Source organism: Marmota monax, unplaced genomic scaffold, assembly GCF_021218885.2.
Source record: "Marmota monax isolate L192 unplaced genomic scaffold, Marmota_monax_Labrador192_F-V1.1 WCK01_AAM20220418_F8-fsc00105, whole genome shotgun sequence".
Classification (NCBI taxonomy): domain Eukaryota; kingdom Metazoa; phylum Chordata; class Mammalia; order Rodentia; family Sciuridae; genus Marmota; species Marmota monax.
Genome location: NW_026692947.1, coordinates 2219897 through 2240108, shown reverse-complemented (window position 1 = coordinate 2240108; position 20212 = coordinate 2219897). Strand labels below are relative to the sequence as shown.

The 20212-nt window shown below is 38.8% G+C and overlaps 1 protein-coding gene across 1 annotated transcript; it reads right to left on the bottom strand.

Moving 5' to 3' along the window:
- Positions 1 to 1007: 1007 nt before the first annotated feature.
- On the bottom strand, positions 1008 to 6116 carry LOC124097671 (apolipoprotein R-like). Its single transcript, XM_046452239.1, has 5 exons — positions 6011 to 6116; positions 5476 to 5621; positions 3161 to 3331; positions 2034 to 2209; positions 1008 to 1421 (listed from the first exon to the last, which is right to left on the bottom strand). The coding sequence occupies exons 1-5, from the start codon at positions 6079 to 6081 to the stop codon at positions 1266 to 1268; spliced, it is 720 nt and encodes a 239-aa protein (XP_046308195.1). The 5' UTR covers positions 6082 to 6116; the 3' UTR covers positions 1008 to 1265.
- Between the last annotated feature and the right edge of the window lie 14096 nt (positions 6117 to 20212).

Sequence of the window (20212 nt, the reverse complement as noted above, 5' to 3'; positions counted from 1 at the left end):
GGGAATGGAGCCACCATTTGACCCAGCTATTCCCCTTCTTGGTCTATTCCCTAAAGACCTAAAAAGAGCATGCTACAGGGACACTGCTACATTGATGTTCATAGCAGCTCAATTCACAATAGCAAGACTGTGGAACCAACCCAGATGCCCTTCAATAGACGAATGGATTAAAAAAATGTGGCATTTATACACAATGGAGTATTACTCTGCATTAAAAAATGACAAAATCATAGAATTTGCAGGGAAATGGATGGCACTAGAGCAGATTATGCTAAGTGTAGCTAGCCAATCCCTAAAAAACAAATGCCAAATGTCTTCTTTGATATAAGGAGAGTAACTAAGAACCGAGTAGGGACGAAGAGCATGAGAAGAAGATTAACATTAAACAGAGATGAGAGGTGGGAGGGAAAGGGAGAGAAAAGGGAAACTGCATGGAAATGGAAGGAGACCCTCAGGGTTATACAAAAGTACATACAAGAGGAAATGAGGGGAAAGGGAAAAATAATACAAGGGGGAGAAATGAAGGTCAGTAGAGGGGGTAGAGAGAGAAGAGGGGAGGGGAGGGGAGGGGGGATAGTAGAGGATAGGAAAGGTAGCAGAACACGACAGTCACTAGTATGGCAATATGTAAATCAATGGATGTGTAATTGATGTGATTCTGCAATCTGTATATGGGCTAAAAATGGGAGTTCATAACCCACTTGAAGCAAAGTGTGAAAGATGATATATCAAGAACTATGTAATGTTTTGAACAACCAACAATAAAAAAAGAGATAAAGGAAGATAAGGGAGAGAGGTATTCATAAACTAAGGAATGTGATTTACTAACTCTGCACCTGGGGTCTGGAAAGAGAGGATCACAGGAACATTGTCAGGGAATGTGTTGCCCTTCACAACCACAGGGATATATTAAAATGGAAAAGAAACTCAACTAACTTTAGGAAGTGGACTTGTGCAGGGCACACATATTATGTGACATAGATATCCAAATGACAGTGAGGACAAACTAAACTTTATAGGAGATTATTTAATTTAGCTTGCCTGCCACATCCAGAAATGCAAAAACTCAAGCAGAGTGATTGTGATATAAATCATCAATAATTCCACATTCCAGGATCACTGTACATTCAGCAAGTTTTACCCACATTATTTATTGCAATAAGTGACGAAGCTTAAGTGGAGTTGATAAGCTGAGGTTTTCTTTTGAGCACTGTACCGAAAAGCAAATCCTCTATCTTCTCAGGAAAAGAGATATAGTGTATTATTTAAATGATTTTCTCCTTGTCTCTCTCTCGCTCCAGTTTTTCAATCTCCAAATACAGTTTATGTAACTCCAGGGCCACTTTGGAGTCCCTGGGGTTTGGGAGACACTCTAAGAGGTTTTTGCCTGCCAGCACTATGTCACGATCTTCAGGGGCTTCCTGAAAAAGAAAACCAGAACAGTGAATTTGCAAGGTTTCCCCTTCCTTGGAAAGGCCTGTGCTTCTTTTAGGATGATGGGGGTAGGCTGCAAGGTGAGTTCCAAGATGAGTGTGTAGGAAACTCCAGGAAAAATACTTTGGAACCTAGTAAATATTTCTCAGAGAGCTCAGTCCTTAGGTAATCATTACCATCAACTCAAGCAGAGAGGGAGTTGGAGCTCATGGTAATTCCAAAAATGTCTGAAAGCACACCTGGCATGCTAGTTCCGCTGACCAAACAGAAATGGAGCAAAAGCATGGCAGAAGTTGGACAAAAATGCTTCCTGGGGCCAAGGAAGAATATTATTAACCAAGGTCCTTGGTTATTACCACTCTCCTGTCCACCTGGGCTGGCCTGCTGAAAAACAAATGCAATCAACTTGCTACCAATACAGACACATCACCATGCTTCAAAGTGGAAAGATTCTGTCCTATAAACACCACATATACTAACCCAGACAACTGAGACCATCCCTTAGGACACATTACTCCTCGTATTTTATAAACCATCTCACTTGGAATTTGTTATAAGGTGTCACATGACATAAAGTTCATTGAAGGAGTATCATTCACCCTTTCACACTTAGGCACAGCCGGGCTCCAAGATCTGTTTTCTGAGCAAGAGATATGCGGGGCGCCATTCATCTTGTAGCCAGGGTCACACTGGATGGTGACAGCTTCAGGGCTGATATACTGATCCTTCTCCACAGATAGCTTCCCACTGGGTATCTTCGGTTTTAGGCACAGAGCTGTAATCAAAACACATTAACTTTGCACCTCGTTTCTCTTAGAGAATACACATTTGGACACTGAAAATCAATTAAAGGAGTCTTCCAACTCTGTTGCCATGGCCACCACCACCAGCTCTGCCAAGATTGTTACTAGCTAGCATTTACTGAGCACTTGCTACATGTCAACTATGTGCCAAGCACTTCAGGTGCATCTTTCATGTAACCTTCAGCCACCCTGTGAGAGAGAGACTATGAGGGTGCCCGTTATAGAGAGAATGGAGGTATGGAGAAGCTAATTGCCTTGTCCCAAGTCATACAGAGCACTTGTAAGTAGCACAGCCTGAGTGAACCCAGGAGACCTAATTCCAGGTTTTGGACTCTCTGTGATGCAGGACTTCTCTTCTTGCCTTGGTTCTCTCCTGTATATAATGAAAGCAGTGACAGCAACTTAGGTCGTAGAGTTGTTGAGAGTGAAATGATGGGACCAGGTATGGTGGTGCTTGCCTGTAATCCTAGCAGATTGGGAGGATGAGGCAGGAGGATCATGAGTTCAAAGGTAAATTATTGCCTCAGCAATTTAGCGAGGCACTTAGGAACTCAGAGAGACCCTGTCTTTAAATAAAATATTAAAGAGGGCTGGGGATGTGGCTCAGTGGTTAAGCACCCCTGGGTTCAATCCTCAGTACAAAAAAAAAAAAAAAATTAGTGAAATGATGGAAATAACCTTATGGACATTTTGCTTATTCTTCCAAAATAGCCTGGTGACCGAAAGGGAGGCCACTGTCTCCTGAAAGGTTCTGAACTGACTAAGAACACACGAGTGTTATTTCCTGGATGTTTGAAATAGAACCATGACCAAGTGTGAACTCACAGTGACTCTGGCCTGCAGGACCTGTTCTCTCTGAGTCACTTCTGAACCACTCTGCAGGCTCTACCTGCTTCACAGTGCTCTGCTGGGAGTTTGATTACCTTTACATCGAGGAGCTGGAGGCGACCATCCTGAAAACCGGCAGGAAATTTCAGCTGCTCCTATAAGAGCATATCCTTCCTTGCATTCATACTGCACCACGGTGCTGAGCGATAGGACCCCACTGATATACCTATAATGCCCATGTGCAATCCTAGGAGGGGGACTGCAGCCTTGGGTAGGAGACAGAGGGAGAGAGAAAATTTTCTGACTCATTATTAAGGTACGTTAGCCAGCTTTTCACTTCAATAATACCTAAGATAATTAATTCATAAAGGTAAATTATTGCTGGGCGTGGTGATGCACCCCTGTAATCCCAGCGACTCCTGGAGGCTGAGGCAGGAGGATCACAAGTTCAAAGCCTGCCTCAGCAACTTAGTGAGACTGTCTCTAAATAAAATATAAAAAAGGCCTGGGAGCCCCGCGCAGTGGTACGCACCTGTAATCCCAACGGCTAGGGAGGCTGAGACAGTAGGATCACGAGTTCAAAGCCAGCCTCAGCAAAAGACAGGCACTAAGCAACTCAGTGAGACTCTGTCTCTAAATAAAGTACAGACTAGGGCTGGGGCTGGGACTCAGTGGTTAAGCGCCCTGGGGTTCAATACCCGGTACCAAAAAAAAAAAAAAGTGTCCAAGTGTGAATTTAGGCTAACAGTTTCAGAGGTTCCCCTCATCAGGTGGACTCATTGCTTTTAGGTCTATAGCGAGGCAGCACATCCGGGAGGAAGTACTGTGGTGTGGCCGAGCAAAACCTCTCAACTCAACGCCAGGAAAGTGTAAGAAGGCGAGGCAGAGGCAGAGGCCAAGGCGGAGGCTGGGGCCCCACAACCCCTTTCAGGGCACACCCCGGGGACTGCAAGACCTCCTGCCAGGCCCCGCCTCTTAGACATCCACTGCTTCTCAATAGCACCACCTAGAGGACCAAGCCGTTAATGCAGGGACCTATTGGATAGTCAAGATCCAAGCTGGAGTCTAAGGGGATTTGTTGGTAGACTTTCACCCCGCCTAATTAATTTCTTTGCTTATGAAATAACATAGCATAATTTAAAATGGAGATGTCACTTCTCATATCGTCAAGCGGCTGAGAATTAAGGATAGTGGGCATGTATGTGTATATTGGGGGGAAGGGGAAATTGACTACTTTCCCAGTATAGAGCTCTTCTATTTTCAATAATTTTTAAATATTTAACAAAATGTGTGTGTAAGCACAAGGCCATGCAAGGCGATGTTTTAAGCATCTAACAAATATAAATTCATGTAATTTCCCCCAAACAACCCCATTAAGTAAGCATCATTACTATCCCCGTCTCACGAACAAGAAAACAAGCACAGAGAAGTGAAGCAGCTTTCCCAAGGTCACACAGGGAGAAGCAGTGTAGTTTGCCCCACACGGGGTCCATGCCCTTCACAACATGACTCTGCTAAGAGTCTGTGCTACTTGTGGACAATGAAGGACCTTTAGATATAAAGCAACAGAAGCATCTTTTTCAAGAAACATTTGCGATTAGACATTGGTCTTTATTAACACTTGTAAGGGCTACAAACCCAGAATCCCCAAGCACCTTCCCATCCATCAACTCCAAGACTATTCCGTGTTTCTGCATTTTTTTTAAAGAAGAGAATCACAGGGAAAAAAATTACTTTCAACACTTTAACAATAAAAATGACTCACTAAACTGCAACAATAAAACCTTATATTTATATAACGTCTTATGATATACAGAGAACTTTTATACATGTACCTGACAAATTCAGATTCCAGTTAATTTCCTTAGAATTTGTGACAACAATAATTATTTCACTTTTGCTTTACAGATGGCAAAAACTAAAAACCAATTAGAAAACATGTAAAGCAAGGGATGATTAACTCATTTTTAAAACAAAGGAATTTGAAGCACTTTTGTATTTATATTTATATGGAACAAAATGAAGTTCTTGCAATTTATTCTTACCTGTTTATTAGGCTATATTCCCAGGAACGTATACAAAGTTTTTTCTTTTCTTTTCTTTTTCTGTTGTAATGGGAATAACACACACCCTAAAGTATCAGAAGCTTTGAAAAAATATTTTGTAGTTAAACCTTTCCATTATTAAGATGGAAATTAGTAAATGATTTATTATACCATTAATAGTTAATTTATTGTTAAAGTATTGGCATCAATATAATTATTTGTTTTATCTCTCATACATTGATGTCAGTGACCACAATTTGACTGGGTCTTTAGTTTTCCAATATGGAATGAAGAGGCTACCACATTTGCATTGATTGTTCTTGTCCCTCATGCTTTTCTGGGACCCCAGCAACCATCTCACTCACCGTGTAGGCTGGACGGGCAAAGGAGCAAGATCAGAGCCCCCAGGAAGCACGGAGACAGGGAACAGCTCCCTGGCAAGAGCCTCATGGTCTGTGTTCCTTCCAACCAACAGAAGCTCAAAAGAGGTTGCAGATTCTGCCTGAAGTATCTGGAGGAAAGAGCAAATTAGCAGTAGCACCTGCCAAGTTGGAGGCGAGCCGCACAATAGTCAGCAGCAGCTAACCCGCGGGGGAAACTGGGTCAAGAGTGAGCTCTGAATTAGGAGGAAGCTTAGGGGAAGAGAGCAGAATTGGGTTTCCTCAGATCAATGGAGTCAAAGGCCCCTGGAAACCTCAGTTCTAGCATCCAGGTTCTGATAGTGGAGCAAGGAACATGGTGGAGCTCTGAGGGTAATTTAGAATGTGACCCTCTCTTTTCACTGCAAGAGTGGGATTTCAAAGAGATATAAGTCATTCGTTTCCTGAGTGACAAATAAAGAGACTGGGGGGGGGGGCGCTTTGGTTTAAAGCGAGTGGTCTCAGCCACCCTCAAGCAAACCTGGAGGAAAACAAAGCGAAGTCTGAGGTTCCCTTAGAATCTGGACACTGCAGTGGGAGAGAAAGGCACATCTGCCAAGGACTGCCTAATCAGGAACGAGTTGTGACTTTTAAAAGGATGACATTGAAAACCAAAACCAAAGATGGTGGGAAAAAAAGGGAAATTTTTTCTCAGAGAAGTTCTGGAGCATCGTGGGGAATGAGAAATATGAACAAAATTAAAAATACAGACAGGACTAACAAAACCGCTCAGATGGTCCTGAATGGGACATTGCTTTTTGTTACCGTGATTCACCACGTTGTCTAATGGAGCACAAGCTGGTCCCATTTCCATAGATTAAAAGAGGAAACAGTGACACCTGACGCCATGAAATGCATTCAAGAGCACACATGGGAATGGCTGGTATTGGCCACCATGCAGGGAGGAAGAGTCCCCAAGACTGTAGGATTCACCTGGTGGTTCAGTCAGCCAAAGGGTACATCCAGGCTGGTGTGGTCTCTGACAGCGAAAGCAGTGAAAGATGTTTCAGAGCATAATTGTTACCTTCCATGGGAAGTGATACTGAAAGATATGCTGATGCTTACTAAAAGAAGATGAGTTTGGAAAAATGCCTGCAAATGACCTTCTCTCCCAGTTCAGCTCTGCAAAGACAGTTACAGGAGTTCAAAATGTACTTACCAGAAATAACTGGGTAGGTCGTGATGCAATGTTAATTATGACATGCTTACATTGCAACATTCCCTGAGAGAAGCAGAGCAAATAAATTTCATTGTGAATTAACTTTAGAAAGAGTACCCAAAACAATCACAGGAACATTAAGTAGAAGCATGCAAACTAAAACATTCAATAGAAGACTATTTCAAATGACTCCTTCTATCTATTAAGCACCTACTATGGTCTAAAAATTTTCTCTAAATGATTCTGTTTAGACTTAGAATCATTCCATGATTTAAAACCTCCTTTCCAAAAAGGTTAAGTATTACTTGCCCACAAGTAATAAGTGTCTGAGCCAGACAGGATCTGAACTAGATATATTCAGATTTATACTAAAACTTATACTATTTGTTATCCATGATTCACCACGTTGTCTAATGGAGCACACGTTGGTCCAGTGTGCTGAGGGAACAGTGGGTTGAATCCAGAGCCTCTCAACCTCTGAGCTACTCCCCTGATCCTTTTTAGTTTTTGTTTTGAGACAGGGTCTCACTAGGTTGCCCAGGCTGGCCTTGAACTTGCCGTCCTCCTGCCTCAGCCTCCTGAGTAGCTGGGATTACAGGAGGCACCACTGCACCCTGTTAATACTTTCAAATAATATAAATAACTGTCAAAACAAAACAACAACAACAACAACAAAAGAAACAACAGGTGTTTAGTAGAGTCAGAAAAGATAGGAAATGTTAATATCTAGAAAGCAGAAACACTGCTTCCTCCTTCCGTATTATCACAAAAGGACAAATCAAGAACTACTGGATCAAGCTGGGCTTGGTGGTGCAAGCCTGTAACCCAGCAGCTCAGGAGGCTGAGGCAGGAGGATCATGAGTTCAAAGCCAGCCTCAGCAATTTAGCAAGGACATAAGCGACTCAGCTACACCCCATCACTAAATAAAATATAAAAAAGGCTTGAGCTGTAGCTCAATCCCTGGTACCAAAGAAAGAGCTACTAGATGAGTAAACATTGATGGTTGACACAATCGCTGATCCAATCCAAGCTCACATTTACTGATACTCAAGTTTTTTTCTGATTATCAGTCTTCTTTTCCTTTCTACTGCTGAGCAGTGTTCCGTGGTTATGAATGTAGTTTAGTACTTTTATTTATTTTTTTCATTATTTAGAGAATACTTTATTAGTTTCTGTAATCAAATCCATGTAGATAAGATCTTACATACTTAATATAGTGTGTTACCCCTGTACAAATGGAAAAAAAATTAAGTTTAACGTTTCTAGACCAATATGTCTGTGAATTTCTGTACAATGCCAACTCAACTTGGTAAGCTGGGGTACTTTTTCCAAAGTTGACAGCACAGCTAATTTTCACAAAATTCAAATTATATATGTATACACACACATGCACACTCACAAACACACAGTATTTTTAATAAAAAATAATTCATCTTCCCTTATCCTATACCTCAAGATTTCCATCTATTTTTTTTTTGGAAAAGTTTTGTACTTTATATATAATGCTTGAATGTCTTAGATTTTTCTCCTTGTCTTTATCTCCTAAATTTCCCTTTAGTTTTATATTTAGCATTTAAGTACAAGACTCATTTTGAGTTGATTTTTATATAAGATGTGAGGTTTGGATCAATATTTATTTATTTATTTTTGGTCTACAGATGTCTAGTTGCTCTAGCACTATTTGCCAAAAAACTATCCTTTCTCCATTTATCTGCATGTTCACATTTGTAAAAAATTAGTTGAACATATTGTGTATGGATGTATTTTTATGTGTCTAGCACGAACTAGTCATGGAACAAATATTTACTGAGCACTTGCTATGAGCCAAGTGTTATTCTTTGTGCTTGTGATGCCAAAAACACCAAAAGCAAACAAAAATTCCCATGTTCATGGAGCTTATAGTCTAGTAAGGAATATAAATATCAACAAAAAAATGAATTAATGCATAGCATAGGTCAGGACTAGAAGTACTCAGAAGAAAGGAATGCAAAGTACTAGAAAGTAATGTGTATGTGGGCTAGACAGCATATGTTAGGTAATACAGTCCAAGAAAACCTGTCAGAACAAGGGACATTTGATAAAGGACCTGACTTGAGTAAGGGAGTGAGTCATGCAAATATTCAGGGAGAAAACTTTCTCTGAAGACAGAACATAGTATCCACAAGTACAAAAGATTGATATGAACTGGGCGTGATGGCACATGCCTGTAATTCCAGCAACTCAAGAGGCTGAGTTAAAAGGATCCCAAGTTGGAGGCCAGCCTTAGCAATTTTGCAAGGTCCTAAGCAACTCAACAAGATCTTGTCTCAAAATAAAGCATAAAAAGGGCTAAGTATGTAACTCAGCACACACACACACACACACAGATATATACACATACATATTTCTATATATATATATATATATATATATATATATATATATATATATACATATCTATCTATGTGTGTGTATGTATGTGTATATATATATATATATATATATATATATATATATATAGAGAGAGAGAGAGAGAGATAGATAGATAGATAATGGACCTTCCCAGGAGCATATTCATTATATATATATATATATAATGAATATATATATAATGAATATGCTCCTGGGAAGGTCCATTATCAATACAGCTGTGTAAGTTTCTGGCTCTGCTCTCCCAAGATAACAATTATAGGGACTGGAGTTGTAGCTCAGTGGTAGAGTGCTTGCCTCGTATGTGTGAGGCACTTGGTTCGATTCCCAGCACCACATATAAATAAGCAAATAAAATAAAGGCCCATCAACAACTAAAAAAAAAAACAGATAACAATTATAAACTCTGAATATGATAAGTAAGAAAATAACAAAAATTCTCCCTGAAGGGACCAGGAGTGAATGAAAACAAATGTGTTCTAGAGGAGTGATAACTCTTGGGAGAAAGGAATCGCATAAAGAGAGTTCCCATTTGTTATGCCTTTTAGCTTTGAGGGAAAATAGAAGCTGGCATAATGTGGGATAGCTAAAACTTTTGTAGAAAACCCATAGTCTTTCCAAACTGAAGAAACAGAAAATACTTGGGGCAGCAGCAACCACTGGAAAATGAAGGAGGAACCCAGAAGTTAAAAAGCCTAGAAAAGGGGAACCCATCCTATGTATCTAAGTCCGTTGATTTAGCTCATAGTTCTGGAGACTGGAATGTCCAAGATGGAGTGGCTGCATCTGGTTAGGGCTACTTGCTTCTTCAACTCATGATGGAAGGCAGAAGGGCAAGAATGCATGTGTGGGAAAGACAAAACACAAGGAGTAACCTTGCTTTATAAGAATGTGTTCTCCTGGTAATTAATCCAGTCCCATGAGAGTAAGGACTCACATTTACCACACAGCATTCATCCTTTCGTGAGGGTGGGTCCTCCCTGAATCAAATATCCATCACCTTTCAACACGACTTTATTGGAACCAACCCTTAACATGAGTTTTGGTGGAGACAAACCATAGCATTATGTATCAGCTCTGCTCCAATCTCTGGCTGATCTCTGAATTACCCATGAGCACTATAGGCTGAAACAGTCCAGCCAAAAGTAAAAGAACTGAGATGAGATTTGAGCTGCTACGCAAGAGAGAGTTTTCAGTTTGGGTACAACTAAATCAATTGTTCGTTTAAACAAAAAAAGTGAAACAAGAAAAGTGGTTTACCTTGGGAGTAATATAATAGAATCCATTTACAATGTCCAAGATACGATAAAAAATAACTAGACATGTGAAGAAGCTAGAAAAATGGAATCATTCTTAAGAGAAAGAAAATCAATGAGATTTTCCTTACGAGGATCCAAATGTTGAAATTAGCATAAAAGGGTTTTTTTCCTTTTTAAAAAAATTTATTATCATGTATATGAGAGCAGAATGCATTTCAATTCATTGCACACAAATGGAGAACAACTTTTCAATTCTGTAGTTGTATATGATGTAGAGTATCATCATGTGTGCAGTCATAAATGTACCTAGGGTAATGATGTCCATCTCATTCCACTGTATTTCCTACCCCCACCTCCACTTCCCTCTCCTGCTTTGTCTAAAATTTCTCCATTCTTCCCACACCCTCCCACCCCTATTATGGATCAGCATCCACTTATTAATGAGAACATTCAGCCTTTGGTTGTTTGGGATTGGCTTACTTTGCTTAGCGTGATATTCCTCAACTCCATCCACTTATCTGCAAATGCCATAATTTTATTCTCTTTTAATGCTGAACATTGATGTGGCTACATCACCATAGTATGCTGATTTTAAGTCCTTTGGGTTTAGACTGAGGAGTGGGATAGCTGGTTTAAATGGTGGTTCCATTCCAGGTTTTCTAAGGAATCTCCATATTGCTTTCCAGAGTTGTTGCACCAATTTGCAGTCCCACCAGCAATGTATGAGTGTGCCTTTTTCCCCACATCCTCGCCAACACTTATTGTTGCTTGTATTCTTAATAACTGCTATTCTGACTGGGGTGAGATGAAATCTTAGAGTAGTTTTGATTTGCATTTCTCTAAATTACTAGAAAAGTTGAACATTTTTTCATATATTTGTTGATTGATTGTATATCTTCTTCTGAGAAGTGTCTGTTCAGTTCCTTAGCCCGTTTATTTATTGGGTTATTTAATTTTTTGAGTTCTTTATATATCCTGGAAATTAGTGCTCTATCTGATGTGTGTGTAGTAAAGATGTTCTCCCACTCTGTGGGCTCTCTCTTCACATTATTGATTGTTTCCTTTGCTGAGAAGAAGCTTTTTAGTTTGAATCTATCCCATTTATTAATTCTTGATTTTATTTCTTGCACTTTAGGAGTCTGGTTAAGGAAGTCAGGACCTAATCCAACATGATGAATATTTGGGCCTACTTTTTCCTCTATTAGGTGCAGGGTCTCTGGTCTAATTCCTAGATCCTTGATCCACTTTGAGTTGAGTTTTGTGTATAGTGAGAGATAGTGGTTTAGTTTCATTTTGCTTCATATGGATTTCCAGTTTTCCCAGCACCATTTTTTGAAGAGGCTATCTTTTCGCCAATGTGTTTTCAGCACCATTGACTAGTACGAGACAACTGTATTTATATGGGTTTGTCTCTGTGTCTTCTATTCTGTACCATTGTTCTACATGTCTATTTTAGTACCAATACCATGATATTTTTATTACTATAGCTCTGTAGCTTAGCTTAAAGTCTGACATTGTGACCATATTACCAAAAGTGTTATACAGATTTAATGCAATTCCAATTAAAATCTTAACAACATTTCTTATAGAAATAGAAAAAGCAATCATAAAATTCATTTGTAAAAATAAGAGACCCAGAATAGCCAAAGCAATCCTTAGCAAGAGTGAAGCAGGAAGCATCACAATACCAGAGAAGGGTTTTTAAACAGCTGTTATAGATATGCTTAGTGATGGAAAAGTATATGATTGATAATGAATAGAAAGATAAAAATCATGGCAAACAGATTTTTAAAAGCATTAAAAGAAAATTCTGGATCTAAAAAGTGCAATCTTTAAAATAAAAATATTAGCAGTAGAATGGGAATGATAGGAAAGTCAATGAACTTAAGGATAAATCAATAGAAACAATCCAATCTGAGAAAGAGGGAGAAAATATTTTTTAAGAAAGAGTCTCAGTCTTATTGAACAATGTCAAAAAAGCTCATACATGCAACTGGAGTCCCATAATGAGAGGAAAGATTGAATAAAATAGAAACATTATTTGAAAAAAATCATGATCCAAAATTTCTCAAACTTTGGAAAAATGATATATTTACAAATTCTAGTTGTTCAACGATACTCAAGTAGAATAAATGTGAAGGATATCATGTCTGAGAACATCATAGTTGAACAGCTGAAAATTAGAGAAAATTTTGAAAGCATCCAGAACAAAACAGTACTTACATACAGAGAATACTTTGAATAACTGCTGACTTCTTATCAGAAACAACAGAGGTCCAAAAAAGTGTACCAACATCTTTGAAGCATTAGACGGGGTAAGCAGAGAAAGCCTCCCTCAGCCAGTATGGCTAGAACCATGAGCTGGGCAAAGAGTGGCTGATGGTGTTGGGGTGGTACACAGAGACCAGATCATGTAGGGATTTGAGTGAAAGTTAATGTGTGAAGGGAAATTAATCAAGATGAGTCAGAGAAAGGCCACATCAGCTCTCCATGACTGATATGTGGGGCCCAGAGCAGAAGCCAGATGCCAGACTAAGGTGATCTAGTCTAGAAGTGATGGTGTTCCTAAGGCAGGGGGACAGTAGTAGATGTGCTTAGAAATAACAGAATTAGGATCACATTTAGATTCCGCTGTTGATCTCCATATTCATTCTCCTTCTTCAATTACTATTAAACGTAATTGCTTGAAGACATATAACCTTGCTTGGTAAAAAGGGAGGCGAAGAAAAGAAGTAAAAGAACCAAAGAACTGATGGGTTCCATTTTGGATCCAAGAATTGTCAGAATTGGAGTACTTTAAATTTTAAAAAATAAATCCATATATTATATAAATAATACCACAGTCCTATCATAGACCTTTATTATTCTCTCAAAAACATTGCATAAGACAGACTCAGAAAAATCAAGGGTCAAATTTTTTTCTTTTATGTGGAAGCTAAAACAAAATAAGGGAAAGAAGAAAGTAGAAGAAGGAATTGGACATCTTAAAGATATAGGGAAGATCAGTGGGAGTAGAAGTAGAAGAATGAGAGAGAGGAAGGAAGGGAAAGGGAAAGAAATATGGAACAAATCAAACATAAATATATACATTTATTAACATACCAAAGGGAATTTTCCTTTATGTATATGTAGAAAGTACCAATCAAAAATAAATTCATAAAGGAGTGAAAGGAAGACCAGTAGAAGAGAAAAAAATGGGGACAGAGGAGGGGAGAAAAAGAGAGGGGAATGAAAATTAAAATTACTCGTATGTATAATTCTGTCAAAAGACATCCAAATACTAGATATAATTATAATGCCCTAAAGATGATGCTCAGAATAATTCTGACAAATAATAAAGCATAAGTTACATATTGGTTGCAAAAATAAAATAAAAATAAAATACAACATTTCAAAGGAAGAAGCAACCGAATCGTAAAGGGAAGAGGTGAGAAACCTGTGGCAGGACAGGCCCTAATTAGTCTGATGGCAAAAGATGTCTGAACAACTTACCCTTATTCCATTTCAGGAATGTGCTCAGGGGGTGGGCTGTGTCAGCGAAAAAGGCTGTCATTACACCTGTGGTCCTTTTATATATTGATGAGGTACACCTGGCCCAGGTGAGTCTCTCATGAGCAGCCAGCATATAGAACTGCTTCAGCCTTTGAAGGCTGAAATAATCTCAACTATGAATCCTCTGGGAAGACTTTAAAGGCTGAAAACTTGACTTCTACCTAGCTTGGAAAATCTGGCTGATATCTCTGCCCTATATCCAGACTTTGAAGATCTCCTTCTGTATTTCTGGGTTTGTTAGATAAACAAAGGATTTGACTTACCTAAGCATCTGAATTTCCACTTGAACAGAACCTCTTGACATTTGTCACTACTGTAAATACTCTCCTTGGATAACAGTGGGATTGATACAAAGACACCACCCCCGGTATGTGTGTCTCTGTTAGGAAAGAGTTGGAATAATGAAGGTGAGATGAAGGACATTGTGAATTCCAGGTGATCTTGCCATGAGAGTTTTGAGAGGTATGATAGGTAGCAGATCTCACCACTGAGGCATTAAAACTGCCGAGGATCTGGCCCAATGAAATAATCCCGGAATGCTGTACACAATAACACCAACAGGAAAAGCTAATATTCTGGGATCCTTTTCTGCACTTGTGAAAATCAGTGAGCCAGCAGAGGGAGCCAAAACCCCATAAATGAAATTTCTGGTGTTCCAGACTTGTATTACAATATTTCATATAACTAATGGCTTAGTAGCCCTGGGGATAACGGATGTGGCTGTAAAAGGCAAAAAAATGACAGCCAACATAAACAATTTCTGTTGTGAGCAAGGTATATCTGAATGCATTATTGATAAGCATGCTGTAAGCCATGGGAAAACCTACCATCATCCCCCAGATCACTAGGGTATAGAAGAGCCACTTTCTTTCCAATTTCTTATTTAATTTTCATTGATGTATACTTTGTATATATGTTATATATACAGAAAAGTGAAATCCCTAAGGTATGGAGCTAATAATAATCCACTAACATCACTGAAGGAAGAGACATTGCCAGCACCTTCAAAGCCCTCCGGAGCCGCCCACGCCCCAAGGAATTTCTCTTCTGACTTTGAACTCCATGCAGTGCGTGGGCCTGTGTTTGTACATTGCATAAATGAAACAAAGCTATATGTATTTTTTTTTGTGCCTGGCATCTTTCACTTCACATCTTATGTTTTAAAATTCATCCATGTAATTATTTATTCCATGGTTGTGGTGTATTTTATGATGTGACTCATCACAATTAATTTATCCTTTGTCACAAGTTTTTGGTAGTTTTCATTTTGGAGCTGTGGAAAACAGATATGCCATTGGCATTCCAACACACGTCCCTGTAGAATGGAAGCATGAGTTTCTTAGGACTAATTAGTCCTGTGGGGTGGAATCACTGTGTCATGAATAGGCACATGTTCAGCTTTGCAATTACTACTCAAGAATTTTGCAAGGCAGTTTGACCAATTTCCCCAGAAGCTTTTCAGAGTGACAGCAATATATTCTTGCTAACCCTTGGGGTTTTATTATTTTAGCCATATTTCTTGGAATGTAGTGAAATTGCACTGTGGTTTAAAATTTTAATTTCCTTGATGACTAATGAAGTCAATCAATTTTTCATGGAGATAGGTCATTTAGATATATTTTGAGGAAGGCTTTTCAGGCTTTTTATCCATTCTGTTGATGGGATGATTATAATTTTTTATTTCTTATGTATTTGAAATACACATATAAACTACCTATGAAGAACATATCACTACTACCTGATTCCAGAAGATTTTTTTTCCATTTGAAAAATATTTATATATGAAATTTTCATCAATTTTATAAAGGTAACAAATTTCATTTACTATAGAGGGACGAATTTAAATATGAACTCAAAATAACCCAAACTGTCAAGTATAAAGATACAGCACAGTGTTCTTAAAAGTGGACATTTAACCAAACAATCATCTGGCTCATATAATAATTCATAGCTTATATTTATAATTATTTTGTCATTCTGATTCCAGAAGATTTTTATCACCTCAAAAAGAAACCTCATGCCCTTTAACAGTCAGTTTCATTCCCCCTCTTTCCATCGCTCAGCAACTATGGATCTTCCTTCTATCTCTATGTGTTCCTATGAACATGTGCTTTCATATGTGTTTTGAACAAGTAAGTCTTTAGTCCTAAGTGTTATAAATACTGCTTCCCAGACAGTGATTCCCTTTCTGCTTTCTTACTAGTCTTTATCAGTGTGCTTGGACCCTCATAACAGACTGCATGACTTAAACAACAGAGATTTATTTTTTCACTCTTCTGGAAACTGGAAGTCTGAGGTCTAGGGGTCAGCAGGCTTGCTTTCTTCTGAGGCTTCTCTCCTTGACTTGAAGATGGCTACCTTCTTGCTGTGTCTTCACGTGACCATCTCTCTGCTTGTGGACATGTCTGGTTCCACCTCTTCACCACTGCCTAAATTTCCTTTTCTGCCAGGCATAATGGCCCATGCCTATAATCCCAGCTACTCAAGAGTCTGAGGCAGAAGGATCACAAGTTCAAGGGCAGCTTCAGCACCTTAGTAAGACCCTGTCTGAAAATAAAATCTCAAAATGACTGGAGATGTGGCTCAGTGTAAAGTGCCCCTGGGTTCTGCCCCCATGCCAAAACAAAATAAATAAATAAATAATAAAATTTCCTTTTCTTATAAAGACGCCAGTCAGATAGGATTAGGACCACCTTAAAGACCACACTTAACTCAGTCTCTTAAAGAATTTATCTCTGAATATGCCGATATTGTGAGATGCAAGCAGTTAAGATTTCAACATATGAATTTTATGGAGAACATAATTAATCAGCTCATGTCAGTTTTTTTTCCTTTTTGAGATATAATTGGCGTAGCATGAAATCCACCATTTATATGGTCGTGCAAACCACTTCTATCTAATTTCAGAACATTCTTACCACCCCAGAAAGAAACCCTAAGCCCTTTAACAGTCACATTTCATTCTCCTTCTTTCTATCCCTCAGCAACTATGGATCTACCTTCCATCTCTGTGGACTGACCTATTCTGGACAATTCATAATACTAAATCAAACACGATGTGGTCTTTTGTGATGAGTTTTTATTTTTCCTTTTGAATAATGCATTCATCTACATTGTAGCATGTGTAAGTACTTTGCTTTTGTTTGTCTTTTTACTTGAACTTGAGTCTGTCACTTAGGCTTTACAGACCACAGCTTCCCTAACTGTAAAATAGAGTTTACTGTTTTGTGGAAGATGGGGCCATACATGGAGCAATGGTGAGGGGGAGACCTGATGAAGAATAGATGAATATGACAGAGAGGAGGTGACTTTTGAACCAGGTCTTAAGAAAGCAGGAAGAGTTTTCCAGTCAGGAAAGAGGAGAATGTTCCATGCAAGATAACACATGTATAAAAGACCAAATTCAGGTGAAGGAGGGAGGAGAAGATGGGGCCAGGGAGTAAATGGGAGAAGTGGAGAATTCAGGAGAATGGGGAGGGAGAGCAAGCCAGTGGTGTTTTAGACATAGGCTGGGTAGTTGGTATCCCCCATATCCACTACTGAAGTAGATTCCCCACATTCAGCAGAGGATGGCCAGCTGGCTCCTTGGTTAGATGGCTGAGCAGAGGATGATTGAAACAAGTAAATCGTCCAGGGCAGAAGAGGATGGGAAAGTTTCTGGCAACTTCATTTGTTTTTATGGCTATTATTTTCTATTGATTGTACTCCATTTGTTTATCCATTCGTCAGTTAAGGTTTTTCCACTTTTAGACTGTTATGAATAATACTGCTACAAGCATTCACATACAAATGTTCCTAAGAACACACTTTCAATTCTCCTGATATCTAGGAATGAAATGCTGGATTATATGGTAAATTTTTGAGGACCTGCCAAACATTTTCACAGTAACTACAGCATTTTACATTATTACCAGCAACATGTGAGTGTTCCGATGTCTCCACATCCTCTCAATACTCACTATTTCCCATTATAACAAATTATAGCCATCCTAGTGAGTGGGAATTGGTGTGCATTGTGGGTTTGATTTGTGTTTCCCTCATGAATAATTCTTTTTTTTTCATCTTGCATACATTTTATTTTTATTTTTTTAATTTTTATTGTTGGTTGTTCAAAACATTACATAGTTCTTGATATATCATATTTCACACTTTGATTCAAGTGGGTTATGAACTCCCATTTTTACCCCATATACAGATTGCAGAATCACATCAGTTACACATCCATTGATTTACATATTGCCATACTAGTGTCTGTTGTATTCTGCTGCCTTTCCTATCCTCTACTATCCCCCCTCCCCTCCCCTCCCCCCCCTCTCTACCCCCTCTACTGTCATTCATTTCTCCCCCTTGTATTATTTTTCCCTTTCCCCTCACTTCCTCTTGTATGTACTTTTGTATAACCCTGAGGGTCTCCTTCCATTTCCATGCAATTTCCCTTCTCTCTCCCTTTCCCTCCCACCTCTCATCTCTGTTAAATGTTAATCTTCTTTTCCTGGTCTTCGTCCCTACTCTGTTCTTAATTACTCTCCTTATATCAAAGAAGACATTTGGCATTTGTTTTTTAGGGATTGGCTAGCTTCACTTAGCATAATCTGCTCTAGTGCCATCCATTTCCCTGCAAATTCTATGATTTTGTCATTTTTTAATGCAGAGTAATACTCCATTGTGTATAAATGCCACATTTTTTTTATCCATTCGTCTATTGAAGGGCATCTAGGTTGGTTCCACAGTCTTGCTATTGTGAATTGTGCTGCTATGAACATCGATGTAGCAGTGTCCCTGTAGCATGCTCTTTTTAGGTCTTTAGGGAATAGACCTAGAAGGGGAATAGCTGGGTCAAATGGTGGCTCCATTCCCAGCTTTCCAAGAAATCTCCATACTGCTTTCCAAATTGGCTGCACCAATTTGCAGTCCCACCAGCAATGTACAAGTGTACCCTTTTCCCCACATCCTCGCCAGCACTTGTTGTTGTTTGACTTCATAATGGCTGCCAATCTTACTGGAGTGAGATGGTATCTTAGGGTGGTTTTGATTTGCATTTCTCTGACTGCTAGAGATGGTGAGCATTTTTTCATGTACTTGTTGATTGATTGTATGTCCTCCTCTGAGAAGTGTCTGTTCAGGTCCTTGGCCCATTTGTTGATTGGGTTATTTGTTATCTTATTGTCTAATTTTTTGAGTTCTTTGTATACTCTGGATATTAGGGCTCTATCTGAAGTGTGAGGAGTAAAGATTTGTTCCCAGGATGTAGGCTCCCTATTTACCTCTCTTATTGTTTCTTTAGCTGAGAAAAAACTTTTTAGTTTGAGTAAGTCCCATTTGTTGATTCTAGTTATTAACTCTTGTGCTATGGGTGTCCTATTGAGGAATTTGGAGCCCGACCCCACAGTATGTAGATCGTAGCCAACTTTTTCTTCTATCAGACGCAGTGTCTCTGATTTGATATCAAGCTCCTTGATCCATTTTGAATTCACTTTTGTGCATGGCGAGAGAAAGGGATTCAGTTTCATTTTGTTGCATATGGATTTCCAGTTTTCCCAGCACCATTTGTTGAAGATGCTATCCTTCCTCCATTGCATGCTTTTAGCCCCTTTATCAAATATAAGATAGTTGTACTTTTGTGGATTGGTTACTGTGTCCTCTGTTCTGTACCATTGGTCCACCTGCCTGTTTTGGTACCAGTACCATGCTGTTTTTGTTACTATTGTTCTGTAGTATAGTTTGAAGTCTGGTATCGCTATACCGCCTGATTCACACTTCCTGCTTAGCATTGTTTTTGCTATTCTGGGTCTTTTATTTTTCCATATGAATTTCATGATTGCTTTCTCTATTTCTACAAGAAATGCCGTTGGGATTTTGATTGGCATTGCATTAAACCTATAGAGAACTTTTGGTAATATCGCCATTTTGATGATGTTAGTTCTGCCTATCCATGAACAGGGTATATTTTTCCATCTTCTAAGATCTTCTTCTATTTCTCTCTTTAGGGTTCTGTAGTTTTCATTGTATAAGTCTTTCACCTCTTTTGTTAGGTTGATTCCCAAGTATTTTATTTTTTTTGAGGATATTGTGAAGTGAATAATTCTTCTGGATACCTTTTCAAAGATGTACAGATGTTTATTGAACATCTGTACATCTTTGAAGAAGTTTGGTGGTGTCTTTAAGTAAACAGAATGATTATTTTAAGTGAATAATTATTTTAAGTGAATAATTTATAACTTCCTTATGAATAATGTTTACTTTGTCATTATAAATAAAAAAATATTAGCCTGCTTTAAGGTCATGAAACTATTCTGACAGGCA